Source organism: Rhinopithecus bieti, unplaced genomic scaffold (genome assembly GCF_001698545.2).
Source record: "Rhinopithecus bieti isolate Rb0 unplaced genomic scaffold, ASM169854v2 scaffold_58095, whole genome shotgun sequence".
Taxonomy (NCBI): Eukaryota; Metazoa; Chordata; class Mammalia; order Primates; family Cercopithecidae; genus Rhinopithecus; species Rhinopithecus bieti.
The window spans coordinates 112234-129300 of NW_016823660.1; the positions used below are offsets into that span (position 1 = coordinate 112234).

The following is a 17067-nucleotide window of genomic DNA, read 5'->3' on the forward strand; positions in this document are numbered from 1 at the left end:
GTCTTTTAGTTCTCCACCCAGGAGAGGTAGCTATTATTTTGAGTTGATTAATTTACAATATAGTGTTATTTTGTTGACTTTTTGGTTAACTAGTAAATTTTTATATTTACTCAACAAAACTTTGTATTTAATATTAAAATATCTTTGTTTAGAATAACTGATAAATGACTGTTCTGATTTCTGGCTCTTGAATGAATGTTAACTAATATAAACACAGTAAAAACATCTATAAGAATAAAGGTTTGGGTTATAAAAGCACATATGAAAGATAAAAAATCACTGAACTTACATATCTCCCCCACTCCGCAAAAAAGACAGAATATCAGTAAATAATATCTATTGAATTTAAAAAATACAAGGCAGAGACATTAAATTACTTAAGCTAATTTGCAAACAATATGAAAAGACACAGGAAAGTCCTTTTCAGACATAGAATCTAATAAATTACATAATCAACACATACTTCCTGGAAAGTAAAAATAATAAAGTGAGATGCATTCACTTGGAAATTATTAATTTTCAGAATACACGAAGAACTCCATAAATCAAAATGAAAAAGAACACACAGAAATAGAATTAGAGATAAAATTTTGAAAATAAACTTTAATAGAAGATATACAAATGACTAATACATATATTAAAGATTTTTGATCACATCAGTTCTTGGAGAATGTGACAACATTATTCACCAGAATGGAGAATGATAAATAAAAGACAAGTCGGATGTCACCAAGTCAGTAGGGTGCAGGGAGCATTCAGAATTCAAAAATCTGTTAATGTGTGGACAAATTAGGAAAACCAGTTACAAACACTTTTGAGCAGTATCTACTAAAACTGAGTACAAGTAAAGCCTAGTAATTTAATTTCTAGGTCTACAACCAGCTAAAATGTGTGTGTATGTTCACCAGAAGACATACATAAGAATATTCATAATTGCATTATTCTTAATCATCAAGAAGAGGAAATAACTTAAATATCCAACTACACTCAGTAGTTGAATGTAGGAAAATGAATAAACTTGTAGTATAATAATTGTTATACTTTGGATGTGTGTCTCCACCCAAATCTCATATTGTAATGTACAGCCCAGTTCTGGAGGTGGGGTCTGGTGGGGGTAATTGCGTCCTGGGGGCAGATTTCTCATGAATGGTTTACAACCATCCCTCTTGGTACTGTCCTTACATTAGTGAGTGAGTACTTGTGAGATCTGGTTGTTTAAAAGTGTGTAGCACCTCCCACCTGGATCTTTTGCTCCTCCTTTGACCATGTGATGTGCCTGCTCCCCCTTAGCCATCTGCCATGATTGTAAGTTTCCTGAGGCCTCCCAAGAAGCTGAGCAGATGTCAGCATCATGCTTCCTATATAGCCTGAAGAAGTATGAGACAAGTAAAGCTTTTTTCTTTCTAAATTTCCCAGTCTCGAGTATTTCTTTACGGCAATGTGAGAATGGACTAACACAGTAATAAAGAAAAATAAACTCCAAGAATGACTATTAATACTATAATTTGTTAAATTCGGAATTTGAAGACAAGAGTAAGTAGAACTAAATCAAATGAAAATTAAGAAAATAAGGAAGAAGATACACATAGCATCTGTGTATGATTGTTTGATTACAAATAAAAACAAAACCGTATAATGACACTGGCAAATGCTGTGACAAGATAAAATTAGTGATAACACTAACAGAGAAAAATAACAAATTAGCACAATCACAACATAGAATGAGGACATAGTAATACTAAATAAATGATTTGTGGCCGTGATGAAATTAGAAGTGATATGTGACTGCCATCTGCTAAATTTTAGAATATCAGTAAAATAGAAATTTTAAAGGTATCATATATAATAGTGTACATAAAACTTCAACTGTAATTTCTTTCTCATGCTTAACAAAATTATGCTTCTCATGATTTAAGACAATTATAGCAGATAAATTGTAGAAAGCTGCTTCATTCATGCCATGATGTTATGCTAAAATAAGATTTATATCATAATGAAAAATTTTATACAATAATTTATAAGCAACTTTGATGCAAAATCATAACTAGAATATGGAATGCAAAAAAATTAAAGAATTAATACAATATAAGCAAGAAGGATTTACTTAGATATGTAATATGATTTATAGTTAGAGTATTTATGCAAATTACCACATAAACAGATCAAATAAGAAAACAATCATCACCTTGACAAATTCATAAAATGTACGCTAATTTTAGAAAATAAAATTTCTACTATGGAAACTACAGACAGTAAAATACTGCTTTTAACCTTAAGCAATATATGTATATCAAACAACTGAAATCAGAGACTATAAAGCACTATAAGAGTTTTCCAATTAAAATGGATAGATAAGGACACCTGATATCACTACTATTTAGGTAATTATTCTAAAAAATAAACAACACAATAAAAAGGAAATATATATTAAGAAAACAGAGAAAAAGTTTCCTTATTAGTTTATTAAATGTTTATCTTTCTAGAAAATCTATTATTATCAATTGAATAGTAAATACAACAAACATATGCATTTAGTTAAATGGTTATATATAAATTATCATTTACAATTTAATTGTGCAATTATTAACGTTTAAATAGATATAAGCACAAAATATTCAAAAATATGAATAAACATGAATGACCTCAGAAAAAAAGAATAACGTTGCCAAAATTAAACAGCACTAAAATACAAGGAGAGTAATTTTAAAAGATAAAAGTACAACTATCTTCTCAGAAGAAAATACTAACATTTAAAATTTAGAGATACCACATCTTTCTCAAATTAATCTGTAAATATTTATTTACAGAGAAAATTCTAAAGGGATGTTTAAGAGTGACTTTTTAAAATCTGAGAAATGTATACCAAAGTTTAAATAAAAGAATTTAGAGGATAGCAGGGGTGGTGGCTCATGCCTGTAATACCAGCACTTTGGGAGGCCAAGGTGGGTGGATCACAAGATCAGGAGATCAAGACCATCCTGGCTAACACAGTGAAACCCATCTCTAATAAAAAATACAAAAAATTAGCTGGGCGTGGTGGCGGGCACCTGTAGTCCCAGCTACTCGGGAGGTTGAGGCAGGAGAATGGCATAAACCCGGGAGGCGAAGCTTGCAGTGAGCTGAGATCGGCCACTGCACTCCAGTCTAGGTGACTGAGCAAGACTTCATTAAAATAAAAAAGCAATTTAGAAAATAACTAACCAAAAGAATTTTTGAAAAACAGTTATTATAAGGAATATGCTTTATCTTTGCATTAAACAAAATGTATAACGTGAATATTTATTAATTTTATATGTATATCTGTGTGTATGCACATATACAGTGTTAATTCACTTTTTATGAGCCAATTCTATTAAAACAAAGATAAATAAATGGAACTTCATTAAATTAAAACATTTCTGCACTGCAGAAGATACAATCAGCAGAGTGAACAAAGAACCCATAGAGCAGAAGAAAATATTCCCAACGTACACCTCCAACAAAGGTCTAATATCCAGAATCTACAAGGAACTCAACAAATTAGCAAGAACAAAACAAACAATCCCATTAAAAAGTGGGTTAAGGATATGAATAGACAATTCTCAAAAGAACACATACAAATGGGCAACAAACATGAAAAAATTCTCAACATCACTAATGATCAGGGAAATGCAAATCAAAACCACAGTGGATTTAACCACTTTACTCCTGCAAGAATGATCATAATCCAAAAATAAAGTAATAGATGTTGGCATGGATGTGGTGAAAATGGAACACTTTTACACTGCTGGTGGGAATGTAAACTAATACAACTATGGAAAACAGTGTGAAGATTGTTTAAAGAACTAACAGTAGGACTACCATTTGATTCAGCAATCCCACTGCTGGGCATCTACCCAGAGGAAAAAGGTCATTATACGAAAAAGATACTTACATATGTATGTTTATGGCAGCACAATTTGCAATTGCAAAAATATGCAACCAGCCCAAATACCCATCAATTAATGATTGGATAAAGAGATTATGATATATATGTATACCATGTTACTCAGACATAAAAGGAAATGAAATAATGGCATTTGCAGCAATCAGGTTGGAATTGGTGATCATTATTTTAAGTGAAGTAACTCAGGAATGGAAAACCAAACATAGTATATTCTCACTCATAACTGGGAGTTAAGCTGTGAGGATACAAAGGCATAAGAATAATACAGTAGTACGGAGTAGCCAAGATGGCCAAATAGAAATGGCTCTACTCTCAGCTGCTAGTGAGAAGATAAAAGTGGCAAGTGAATTCTACATCCTTAATTGAGGTACCAAGTTTCTCTTATTAGGACTGACTAGGTGGTTGGTGCAACCCACAGAGAGTGAGAAAAAGCAGGGTGCAGCAAGGGCCCACCTGGAGCTGTACAAGAAGGGCACTGGGAGCTTCCTCTCCTAGTCAAAGAAGGTGGAGAGGGATTGTGCTATCCCTCCTTGAAAACCATGCTTTTCCCACAGATCCTTGCAATCCCCTTGCAATCCCCAGATCAGGAGGTCCCCTTAAAAGCCCACACCACCAGGGCCTTCTGTGACAAGTACAAAGCTGTGCAGACTCATGGTGGCTGCTTGAGTGGGCGCCACTGGAGCTGGCACTGGGATACAGGAGTATTTTCTCTGAAACTCCCATGAGGCAGGAGATCTGTCCACTCCCGTGTGAAGGAGGCTGAAGCCAGGGAGACAAGTGGCCTCACTCCCACAGAAACTCACAGTCTAAAACCTACTGGCTTGGAATCTCTGCCAGCTAGCACAGCAGGCTAGAGACTGCCTAACAAGATGAGTTCCCAAGAGGGAGGGACTGCTGCCATCACTGTGCTCCAGTCAACTGTTTCCCTATGCTGTTGGTGCCAGCAAGACTGGGTGATCTGGACTGGGAGCAATTTCTCACAGGGGAACACAGTGACTGGGAGAGTTCGTGGCCAGACTGCTTATTTAAGCAGTACCCTGATCCACTCCTTCTCACTAGAGGGGACCTCCTCATGGGAATTTCAGCATCCTCAGCCACGGATTTATGAAGAGAACTCTGATATCCCTGAGAGGAGCCCATAGGAGGAGGGGAGCTGCAGTATCATGCCTCAGCAGTCTTAGTCTTTTCTTCTTACTGGCTCTAGAGAGTTAGGGCAGCCCAGACGAGGGGGATTTTCCCCAGCACAGCACACCTGCCCCACCAAGCTGCAGTCAGACTGCTTATTTAAGTGGCTCTTTGATCCTGATCCTCCTGACTGGGTGAGACCTCCAAACAGAAGTCTCCAGACACTTCATACAGGAGTGTTCAGACTGGCATCAGGTTGGTGTCCCTCTGGGACAGAGCTCCATGAGGAATGAGCAAGCTGCCATCTTTGCTGGTCTGCCACCTGTAATGGTGGTATCTCCAGGGGTGGGAGGGACCCAGGCAAATAGCGTCTGGAGTGAACTACCAACAAACTGCAGCATTCCTATGGAAAAGGGGCCTGACCACTAAAAGAAAAACAGACAGAAAGCAACAACAACAACAACAACATCAATGAAAAAGACCCCATAAAACCCCATCCAATGGACAACAGCCTCAAAGATCAAAGGTAGATAAACCCATGAAGATGAGAAAGAATCAACACAAAAATGCTGAAAACTCAAAAAGCCAGAGTGCTTCTTCTTCAAATGATAGCAACATGTCTCCAGCAAGTGCACAGAACTGGGCTGAGGCTGAAATGGACGAATTGACAGAAGCAGGCTTCAGAAAATGGGTAACAATACCCTTCACTGAGCTAAAGGATTATGCCTCAACTCATTGCAAGGAAACTAAGAACCATAATAAAACACTACAGGAGCTGTTAACCAGAATAACCAATTTAGAGAAGAAAATAAATTACCCGATGGAGCTGAAAATCACAATAGAACTTTACAATGAAAACGCAAGTATCAACAGATGAATAAACCAAGCAGAAGAAAGAATATCAGAATTTGAAGACTATCTTGCTGAAATAAGGTTGACAGATAAGATTAGAGAAGAAAGAATAAAAAGGAATGAACAAAACCTCCAAGAACTATGAGATTATGTTTAAAGACCAAACCTACATCTGATAGGGTACCTGAAAGAGATGGAGAGAACAGAACCAAGCTGGAAAACACACTTCAGGATATCATCCAGGAGAACTTTTCCAACCTACAAAGACAGGCCAAAATCCAAATTCAGGAAATCCAGAGAACCCCAGTAAGGTATTCCACAAGAAGACCAACCCCTAGATGCAGAATCTTCAGATTTTCCAAGGTCGAAATTAATGAAAAAATGCAAAGGGCAGCCAGAGAGAAAGGCCAGGTCACCTATAAAGGGAAGCCCATCAGACTAATAGCAGACCTCTTAGCAGAAACCCTATAAGCCAGAAGAGATTGGGGGCCAGTATTCAACAGTCTTAAAGAAAATAATTTCTGACCTAGAATTTCATAGCTGGCCAAACTAAGCTTCATAATTGACGGAGAAATAAAATATTTTTCAGAGAAGCTAATGCTGAGGGCATTTGTCACCATCAAGCCTGCTTTGCAAGAGCTCATAAAGGAAGCACTAAATATGAAAATGATAAACTGTTATGAGCCACTAAAAAAACACACCTAACTCTACATACCAGTGATACTATGAAGCTACTACATAGACAATCTGCAAATTAACCAGATGGCATTATGATGTCAGGATCAAATGCACACATAACAATATTAACCTTAAATATAAATGGGCTAAATGCCCCAATTAAAAGACAGAATGGCAAGCTGGATAAAGAGTTAAGATCCATCGATGTGCTGTATTCAAGAGACCTATCTCCCATGCAAAGACTCACACAGACACAAAATAAAAGGATAGAGGAAAATTTATCAAGCAAATGGAAAACAGAAAAAAGCAAGAGTTGCAATCCTAGTTTCTGACAAAATAGACTTTAAATCAACATATAACATAAAAGACAAGTCCTTGAAGAAGACTGACTTATTGTTTGCATTTGTAAAAGGATTTATCTGGAAGCTTTCATAAATAATACTGCAGAGAAAAGAAGTAAAAAGATCAGAATAGAAGCTGTTGCAGTTGTCTAGGCAAGACGTGACACTAGTTTTATTTGGATCTGTGGTTCTCATGGGGAAGACAGGGGCTGTATTTTGCCACTTTCCAGGAAATATTAGGCAGTATCTGGAGATATTTTTGCTTGTCACACTGAGGTGATGAGTGAGGGACATCTAGTGGGTAGAAATCCAGGACACTTCTAAACACTCTGAAATGCACAGGACAGTAGACTTCTTTCAACAAAGACTCACCTAGCCTCAAATGTCAATAGTGTTGAGGTTGAGAATTCTTGACTTAGAGGGATAGCAATGAAGATGCTTGAAAAATAACCTAGTGTAATTATGCAAAGAAAGATATATTGAATACCAGATTTGAGTAGTTTTTTGAAGGCTACTCAAATAGTTTTCCAAAAATGATATCAATTTTCCCATGAAATATATTTGATACTTCTTTAATAATCAATTAATGTGAAGAAATTTTGGGTTCCATTGTCTATAGCAAGAGCACCAGTCTTTATTTCTCAATTTAAAATATCAACAGCTTAAAATGTTTTAAAACAATTTTACCAGCATGTTAAAACTTATTTTCAAATAATATTTACACAACAACTTTTTTTCTAAGATTAAAAAATGAGAAAAAAATGTACTTACTTGCCATTCAATGCTGCTACACCAACTGTGCTCCGAGCAATTGACATACTGGCTACAAATGTCCATTGTTGACTCTGTGGATCCCACCTTTCCACTGTATTCAGATAGCTCCAGCCATCGTGGCCTCCCACAGCGTAAATAGGGCCTTCAAGTACTGTTACACCTAAAACATTAGATAAATGACTGTTATGACTAGAGTTAACATCATATCGAACATTTAAAGATCTGTTAAGTGGGTAGATCTCCTGTTATGTGTCCCTAATACCATAAACTTAAAAAAAAATAAACAACTTCAGTTGTTAAAAAACTATTGTAATCTCGTAGAAACTACCTACCATTAATTGAATCACTCCATTAAAGTGAAAACAAAATTGGGAGCCAAAAATAAGAATTATGACCTAGATGCTTTATAAAATAATACTAATTCCCATGTTTATGACCATATGAAGAAACGGATACTAAAAATCAAAGGTAAGATGTCTTGGGCCTCTACTTTTAAAGAGCATTTCTACACTGCTATTTAAAATACTTTGTTACTTACAACAATGTTACCTTAAAGCAATGTAATATTACCAGTTTGAATTTCAGAATAGTATTCTCTGTGCTTTGGCTTCCCCAAATTAAGTTAAAATAAACTTATATAAAGCTTAGAAAATATGACATCTTTCATATTATCAGCTAAAATTACTAAACACAAGCAATTAAAACAAATACAATTAATAGAGAGTCATCCATGGGAAGATACATACAGCTAGTACTCATTGCTTTTCTAGTAAACTCATATTTTCATAAATAAATTTTCTTAAATGCTCAACAGTTGCTAACTATTTAAATATCATGTTAATATTGATGTGCTCTCTTTAGCTGTTGAGAAATTCTGATGAATATTTCCTAAAAGGGTACAATTTGAGACTGATTATAAAGAAGTCTGAAGCATCTGTGATTTTTACCCTACTACTAAGCTGACAAATTAGACTGCCACAAATTTATGCATATTGATTAAGACATGACTCCTGGATCAAAGAAGAAATACAGTTTATTAGTCATAGCAACAGCAATAGTCAGAGTATCAACAATTTTTGTTTCTGCTGCTGGTTCCCCAAGCCCCAATTCCCATAGGGTGATCCAAAGAAGGTAATCAACATGGCCTTAATGTTTCCCTTCTCTTGATCAAACTTTAGACAGTTTCTTCCTGTTTCTAGAGCCCTGGCTTCATTTTCCTTAGAGCATTTACTTTAGAAAACTTATAACTGTAAATTATTTCTCTGCTTATTTTAGATGTAAACCTTTGATAAAACCCCTTGCCAGTTTCACAACCCAGGACTGTCTTTCTCAAGGACTTGGGAGCTGCTGTTCCTTTGAAATGTAGTCGTTAAGGTATTCTATCTCCCAGACTCCTGAAAGTATAGGAGCCTAACTTCAGTTGGTACTTTGCCTCAAGCTATAAAACTACCTTTTGAAAGAAAGGTAGAAGAAAGTTGTCTGTTCCTTTGAGTAAGGCCAATTAGCAAACACAGATTGCCTATGGTATGATCCACCTACCCCACCTAGTTCCCCAAAACTCTATCACCTTTGTTTTAGAAGAGTGTAGTTCAGTCACAGTTTTGTCCTCTCTTCCTTATTGCAAGCCTTCAATAAAATATTTCTTGCCTGTTTAAAATTGCCTCATACAATTTTTGCTTTGAAAAGGGTTAATTGAAACCTGTACATGCAGTAGATTGTATTATGGAAAATAACTATAATTTATAATGGCCAATAAACATGCAAACCCATTGCTCTGGAAGGAGATATTATCTTGATGCTTTTAAGCATGACTGCATTTTATTTTGGAGACAGGAAATATCTCTCTGTTCCTTGTCTTTCTGTTAAAACAACATCCTTCTAAATATATTCTGGAACAAAGGGCACTAAATAACTTGACTTTAAAGATGTGCAGAAATATGAGAGACCCATGAAGAACTGTCTCCCAAAACTGATGTAAAAATAAAATGACAACTCATTTATTCATTCATTTATTTAACTATTATTCATTGAACGACTTTTATGTGTCAGGAATCATTATTGGCACTGAGGACACAGTGATGAATTAGGCAGACAAAGTATCTGCCCACAGTGAGCTCTTATAGCAGTCAATGAATCAACTAAAATGGAATAAGTGCATTGTTCCCAATAAGTAAGCATGCTTCACACATATTACACAATTATACAATTATAATTTAATAAAAAATGTAGCTGAATAACATTAAAAATGTTCTACAACACACATTCAACTTAGGGATGTTATTTTACACAATCATATGCATATAGAGGGATCGTGTTTTGAGTGCAGGCATAGTTAAAATTAAAAAGCACAAACTTCAAATCTTATTCTTTCATTAGGTAGGAAATGGGGATTAGAAAGGATGCATAAATGTGAAGGTTGAGGTTATTTCAAAAGGAGATGATATATCTCATAGGCTTTTTAGAGAACTATAGGTAGACACATGTATCAACAATAATTAACTACATGGAGATTAAAGTGAAAACATCAGTGAAGTTGTCAAAGAGATGCTGAAATCAACTTTTTACTGAGCACCAATTAGATACAGATTAGATTTTAGGATAGGTTGTGTGCCTTAGATTGAGTAGAAAATATTTTGATTGATTTATGCTTTTCTGGAGAATATGATATCTATCTGAAAGGACCAGATCATTAGGATAATTTAATAAAGTTAACAAATTTAAATTTTGTTGTAAGAGCAATGGAAAATCGCAGACATGTTTAATAATACAGATATGACTGCTATGACAAACTTATTCTGGATGTTTTATAGCGAATTGATTGGAGTCAGGTTAGGTTAGGTGGCAGTCAGGAGATGATTAGAAGAAAATTTCAGAAATTCAAAAAGTAGAAGGTAGTAGATTGAATTAACAGGTTTCAGTTTAAACAGAGAAAAGTGAAAATATTTGAAATATATTCTGAGAGTATTGCTGTTCGAATTTATTAACAGAATGCATAGGGGTGTATGGATGGAAAGGACAAATCAGGGCCGGCCGTAGTGGCTCACCCCAGTAATCCCCACACTTTGGGAGGCTGAAGTGGGCAAATCACTTGAGGTCAGGAGTTCAAGACCAGCCTGGCCAACAAGGCGAAACCTCATCTCTACTAAAAATACAAAAATTAGCTGAACCAAGATTGCTCCACTACACTTCAGACTGGGCAACAGAGTGAGTCTTTGTCTCAGAAAAAAAACAAAAACAAAAATAACAACAACAACAAACAGAATAAAGATTAAATTAGAGATAAATTGGTTAAACAATTGAGAAGTTTAAAGGGCAGAAAAACTTGAAAATTATTTTTGGGGAACATTTGAGAACTCCATTTTGGATATATCATGTTTAAAGGTACTATTACACATTTAAATGGGGCAAATAAATAGGCAGTTAAATATACATGCCTACAGTTCAAGACTGTGTTAGAGGTATATGTAAAAATTTTGGAGTTATCAACAATTATATGGCTTTTAAAATCGTAATCCTAGATATAATCAGTTAGGAAGATAGTATGAAGAGAGAATGTAACAGAGACCATATTCTAGCTTTAACTAGCTCTAGTATTGGTTACATGAAGAGAAAACAAAAAAATAGAGAAGAAATGGCCAGATAGGTAAGAGGAAAATCAGAAGCTTTTGGTATTTGGAAAGTAAGAGTGGACAAAGTTTCTAGGAGGATGGGCTAATCATTGGCTTTCATATTTCTGACCAAGTGCATATTTATATAGGATTGAAAAATAGGTTCTGCACATGGTTTAATCCATTCTGGTTACTACTAAGTTATATATCCTGCAAATATCATCCATATGTGCCTTGTTTTTCTTAATTGCTGGAGGTTACTTGGCCTTATAAAAATGCTTCACCAGAAGTATAATATATATACGTACATTACATTAATATATAATATATAATATAAATATCATAATATTGAAAGATAGATAGTAGAAAATAGTGTATATGAACTTGTAAAGGTGTTCAGTTTGACGGATATGATTTATTCAAAGAATATCATGTATACCTCCAAAGAACTATCCTTCCATCCAAAAACTCTCCATGAACTTCCCAGAGACAGTAAGTAACCGATACACCAAAGAGATACATATTAGATATAGATTATTCTCTTGAGTTTTTCCTGATATTGCATATAATTTTTTAAAAAATTCCTTTAAAGTTGTATCTGTGACATTTTATTCAGGAATTAGGTGAGATAGTAACATTTTTAAATTACATATATTATTACACTAAATAGTTATGACACTTTTATAGCTCCATGCTATTGTTGATGAAAATTTGCATGGTTTCCAGTTCTAATATTTTTAAAATAAAGCTGAAATGTACAGTTTTTTGATGCACATATGAATTCACTTTACCTAGATGTAAAATGTCTGGGTCATAGAATATAGTTACACTGAAATTGAGTAAATGTATCAAAAAGTTTTCTAGCTTTTTTTCTTTTTTTACTGATTTTTATTTCCCTCAGTAAAGGAGAGGAACTTCGTTTTCTGATAACCTCTCACAACTTGTCACTGTGAAACATTTTAATTTTAGTCATTCTGGTGAGTGAGTAATTGTATCTCATCATTCTGTTAGTTTTCACCAAGCTGATGACTGATAAAACTAGGCATTTTTTCATGTGATTCTTAGTCACTTGAATATCCCTTTCTGTGAAAGCCTGTTAAAACCTCTTCATTTTAACTGAATATCTCTTATTAATTACATCATCTTATCAATTTGTAGCAGTTCTTGTAATCAATTTTAAATATTATGAATATAAATTCTTTGTTAATTTTAAAAATAAAATTAACAAAAAAATTTAACATTGGTGGAATTGATATCCAAAATATAAAATGGACCATGGCCAATACACAAAAGTCAATCTAGATGGATCATAGAATTAAACATAAAAATTAAAACAATAATCTTTTCAGAATACAATGGACAAGCATAACTAAAATAGATATGCATAACAATGTCTTTTGAGAAAGACAAGTATTTCTCGAACAGAACATGAAAAATGGTTGTTCTAAATTTTAAAACATTATAAATATAAAATTAATATCCCTTTGGTATTTCATATGAATTGTTTTTGCAATTTTCCCAATTTTCCCCCAAGTTACTGATAAAATCTTGATTGAGATGGTATTGAATACATAACATTTTTTAGATAATTAATACATTTACAACATTGTCTCTTCTAATCAGAACATGGTATATAACTTCATTTTATTAAGATTTTAACTTCCTGAGTAATGTTTGTTTGAAACTTTTATTATAACTTTTTATATCTATTACTGAAATGATCATTTTGCATTTGATTTACTTATGCTATTGCAATTGGCATTTTTTTATTTTTTATTTGTTCCATCAATAAATAGAAAGAAAATAAGTTTTTATGTATTGACTATATCCAGTAGCCTTGTGAAATATTTATAAATAATTGTCACAATAATCCACATATTTTTTGTATTTTCTATGTAAACAATTATGTCATTCCAGAATAATGCCAGTTGTATTTATTTCAATATACTTACTATACATTGTAGTTCTCTATTTTGCTTTATTTCAATGACATTATACGGATACATATTTGACATTTAAAATTCTTCTTGCTGAATTAATTGTTGCAAATAATTGTCAAATATTTCCTTTTTCCCAGTAATGCGTATTGCTCTATAGTGTAATTAATAATAACATTAATTAATTAATTTAATAATCAGCAACACTAAGAATTAGATAAATTCTAATTCATCTAATTAATCAGCTACACTAAGTTTCTTTCAGTTCCAATATGCTAATCTTTGACTTTGGTTATTTAATGTATTTATACTCAATGTAATAATTGATTTTATTAGATACAATTTTAATATTTTCTTGTTTCATCAACTTTTTTCTCATTTTCTTTCTCCAATATTTTTGTTGCTCTTATTGTTCTATGAGTAATATATTTCATTTTTTTCCTTTTCCTCGTGTCACCTTATTGTTGAGAGAACACATATAATTCAGTTTGTCAAACAGGTAGTAAGATTATCACATAAGGCTCCCACAAATGAGAGACCACATGAATAACCAAGATTTGCTAATAATATCAAGGAAAAAAGCTATTCTGAAGCATATGAAAAACCGATAGATGTCTAGGACTTTTCTACCTAGTGATTTCCTTCCTTTCTTTCCAGGATCTTGACACATTGTGTGAGCCTTCATAAAAGGGCTAAATTCTAATTGATGCCTCTGTCATTCAGAGACTGTAGCTAGCCCTAGATGCCAGATTTCAGTTTGACTTTTTGACTGGAGAAGGAAGAAATAAATACATTTCTCCAGAAATGAATGGAGAAAGTAGAAACAAATGTTGAGTCAACCTTTGTACTCTTCTCACCCCTTTCACAACCTGTTCTCAAGTCCAGGCTTCCTTAGTTTCTCTCTGATGACTTCAAGAACTTGATTTGTGTGTTTTATTTAGCTTTTACAGTTATACATATTAGGAAGCTTACTCAGATAGCAGATACTCCATCAAGGCCAGAAGTTAAATGTGTGAGTTAGCTTTTAACTTTATTTTTAATGTAAACATTTAATAATATAATCAACTGTATTGATTATCATTAATGTTTTAGTTTTTGTTTATATGTCAGTAAGAGTTTCCTCTACAGCTACCATTTATATAGGCAGGTTTCTATTTCTGTCTATATTGTAATTTATTTACTTTAAACTGGGGACAACTAGAATAATTATCTCATGGTGTTATGAAGATAATAATAATTAATATGTAAAACACTTAGAACAGAATCTGATTCATTGCAGTCATTCAATTTTTGCAAACCATTGTAATTGATATTGCTGTCTTCATACTCAAGCCTGAGGGACAATATAAACAGGAAATTCATGAAAGGCAATATATAAAGATCCTATAAGCATACAAAAATGTTCGATAGAGTTAGTAAGTAGAACAACCAGTATATTAAAATAAAACATCTTTAGGAGAAAGTTTTAGCCAACTAAAAATGTTTAAAGCATGACAATATCAAATGTTGCTAAGAACATTAGGAATTGAGAAGTCTTCTATATTGCTGATGAATTGAAACTTAGGAACACAATTATGAAGATAAATTCAACTATCCTTAGTGAAAATATTGTAATCTAGCTTTCACAGAAATATGAAACATTTTGTAATTAAAAATATATTACTATACACAGCAATAAACATACAAATACTGAAGGATTTTATATATTACTATCCATTAATTAACCAAGTTATTGCTCGTGAGACTATCAGAGGTAGGGACAGAGAAAAATGCCAATGAGTTCTGGTTTAGGAGTCTACCTTCTTGGGCCCTAATCCCAACCGATTGTTACCACTTGTATTAGTCCGTTTTCATGCTGCTGATAAAGACATACCCAATACTGGGAAGAAAAAGAGGTTTAATCTGACTTACAGTTGCACATGGCTGGGGAGGCCTCAGAATCATGGCGGGAGGTGAAAAGCACTTCTTACATGGTGGCAGCAAGAGAAAATGAGGAAAACGCAAAAGCAGAAACCTCTGATAAAACCATTGGATTTCCTGAGACTCATTCACTACCATGAGAACAACATGGGGGAAACCGTCCCCATGATTCAAATTATCTCCCCGGGGTCCCTCCCACAACACATGGGAATTATAGGAGTACAAGTCAAGATGAGATTTGGGTGGAGACACAGAGCCAAACAATATCACCACCGGTATGACATCAGAGAAAGATATTTAAATGTTTTGAGTCCTAGTATCCTCATCCTTAAAGAGTATATAACTCATAGCATTTGTGTGAAGATTAAATAGAAAATGCATATAACAGTGCTTGGCAAACGATAAAGTTTTAATACATTTTAGTTGTTATATAAATCAAATGATCAGGATGGTCTGTCTTAGGGGTGGTCACTGAACCTAAGAAACTAAGAATTGCAAGCAGAATGATAGAACAAGTGTAAAATATGTCATTACTCTCAAAACTTAAATTCCTCTCTCAAACATCTCTAACTATAATTAAATTAAATTGTTTAGAAAGTAACATGTTCCCAGGATTGTTTTTTTTAAATATCTATGTTTTGAAAGTATCCATGTTTTCCTGGAAAATATTCATACTTTATGCTTCCACTTCTAAAGGAATATATTCTTGCCACAATATTTTCAAACTCTAGGTGCCTTATTATGTGATTCTTATATTTCTTGCAGCTGTGATGATTTCCTTGCAGAATGGGCTCATTAAGGAGGGTGAATAGTTGGACTAGAATAATTTCAAAATCAAAATGATACATTCAACTACTTCCTAATGGTTACTGAAAATATCTTTACAGATGCAGCAAGGTTATGAGTTTAAAAATATTTTTCTGTGTTATATTCAGTATCAATATTAAAACTGCATTCTAAACATAATTATCTAATAGAAAGAAGAGAAACATCTAAAGTCACTTTTCATACAACACAGGCTTAATAATTACATGATGACTTCTGATAATTTTAAAATGTCTTTTAGATGTCTTATGTTGCAAAATGTACTTTTCCAGTACATATGATTACTTATAATTTTGGACTGTAGTGTCTTGCATATATTCCCCTTGAGAATTCTGCAGCAAAATATTTACCAGAATTTTTCTATATATATTTTTAAGATAGTTTATTGAAAGAAACAATTTTCATGTAACATGGCACAAGTTAAAATCAAATAACTTCCCATATGGGTTATAGAACACATTACTATATCCGATTAAGATGTTGGCCTTTGAATATGGAGAATGAATTGAGGAAGATAATCTGTCTATACAGATCATTCCCCATAATGCTGTCACGTTTTAGCAAAAGGTAGCCCTCCATAATTTCTCTGAAACTAATTGTTATTTCTGTAATAATTTACCCAATTTGTTCTCCTGAAAAAGAAATTTTATTTTTCTTTATGCTTGTTAATATTATCCATTCAGAATATTGCTAAATCTATTCTAAGCTATAAACGGTTTCAATAAAAAAGGTTTTAATAACGCAAAATAATAACGAAAAGCTAATTTTTTTTATTATACTATAAGTTCTAGGGTACATGTGCATAACGTGCAGGTTTGTTACATATGTATACGTGTGCCATGTTGGTGTGCTGCACCCATCAACTCGTCAGCACCCAGCAATTCGTCATTTATATCAGGTATAACTCCCAATGCAATCCCTCCCCCCACCCCTCCCCATGATAGGCCCCGGTGTGTGATGTTCCCCTTCCCGAGTCCAAGTGATCTCATTGTTCAGTTCCCACCTATGAGTGAGAACATGCAGTGTTTGGTTTTCTGTTCTTGTGATAGTTTGCTAACAATGATGGTTTCCAGCTGCATCCA

The 17067-nt window shown here is 33.6% G+C and overlaps 1 protein-coding gene across 1 annotated transcript in view; it reads right to left on the reverse strand.

The window, feature by feature from the left end:
• The window catches only part of LOC108521731 (kelch-like protein 1), a 133848-nt gene that overhangs the window by 35415 nt on the left and 81366 nt on the right, over nt 1-17067 (reverse strand). Inside the window, exon 3 of the mRNA XM_017861692.1 lies at nt 7693-7855. Coding sequence (XP_017717181.1) covers nt 7693-7855 — 163 coding nt within the window. The remainder of the gene's footprint in view (nt 1-7692; nt 7856-17067) is intronic.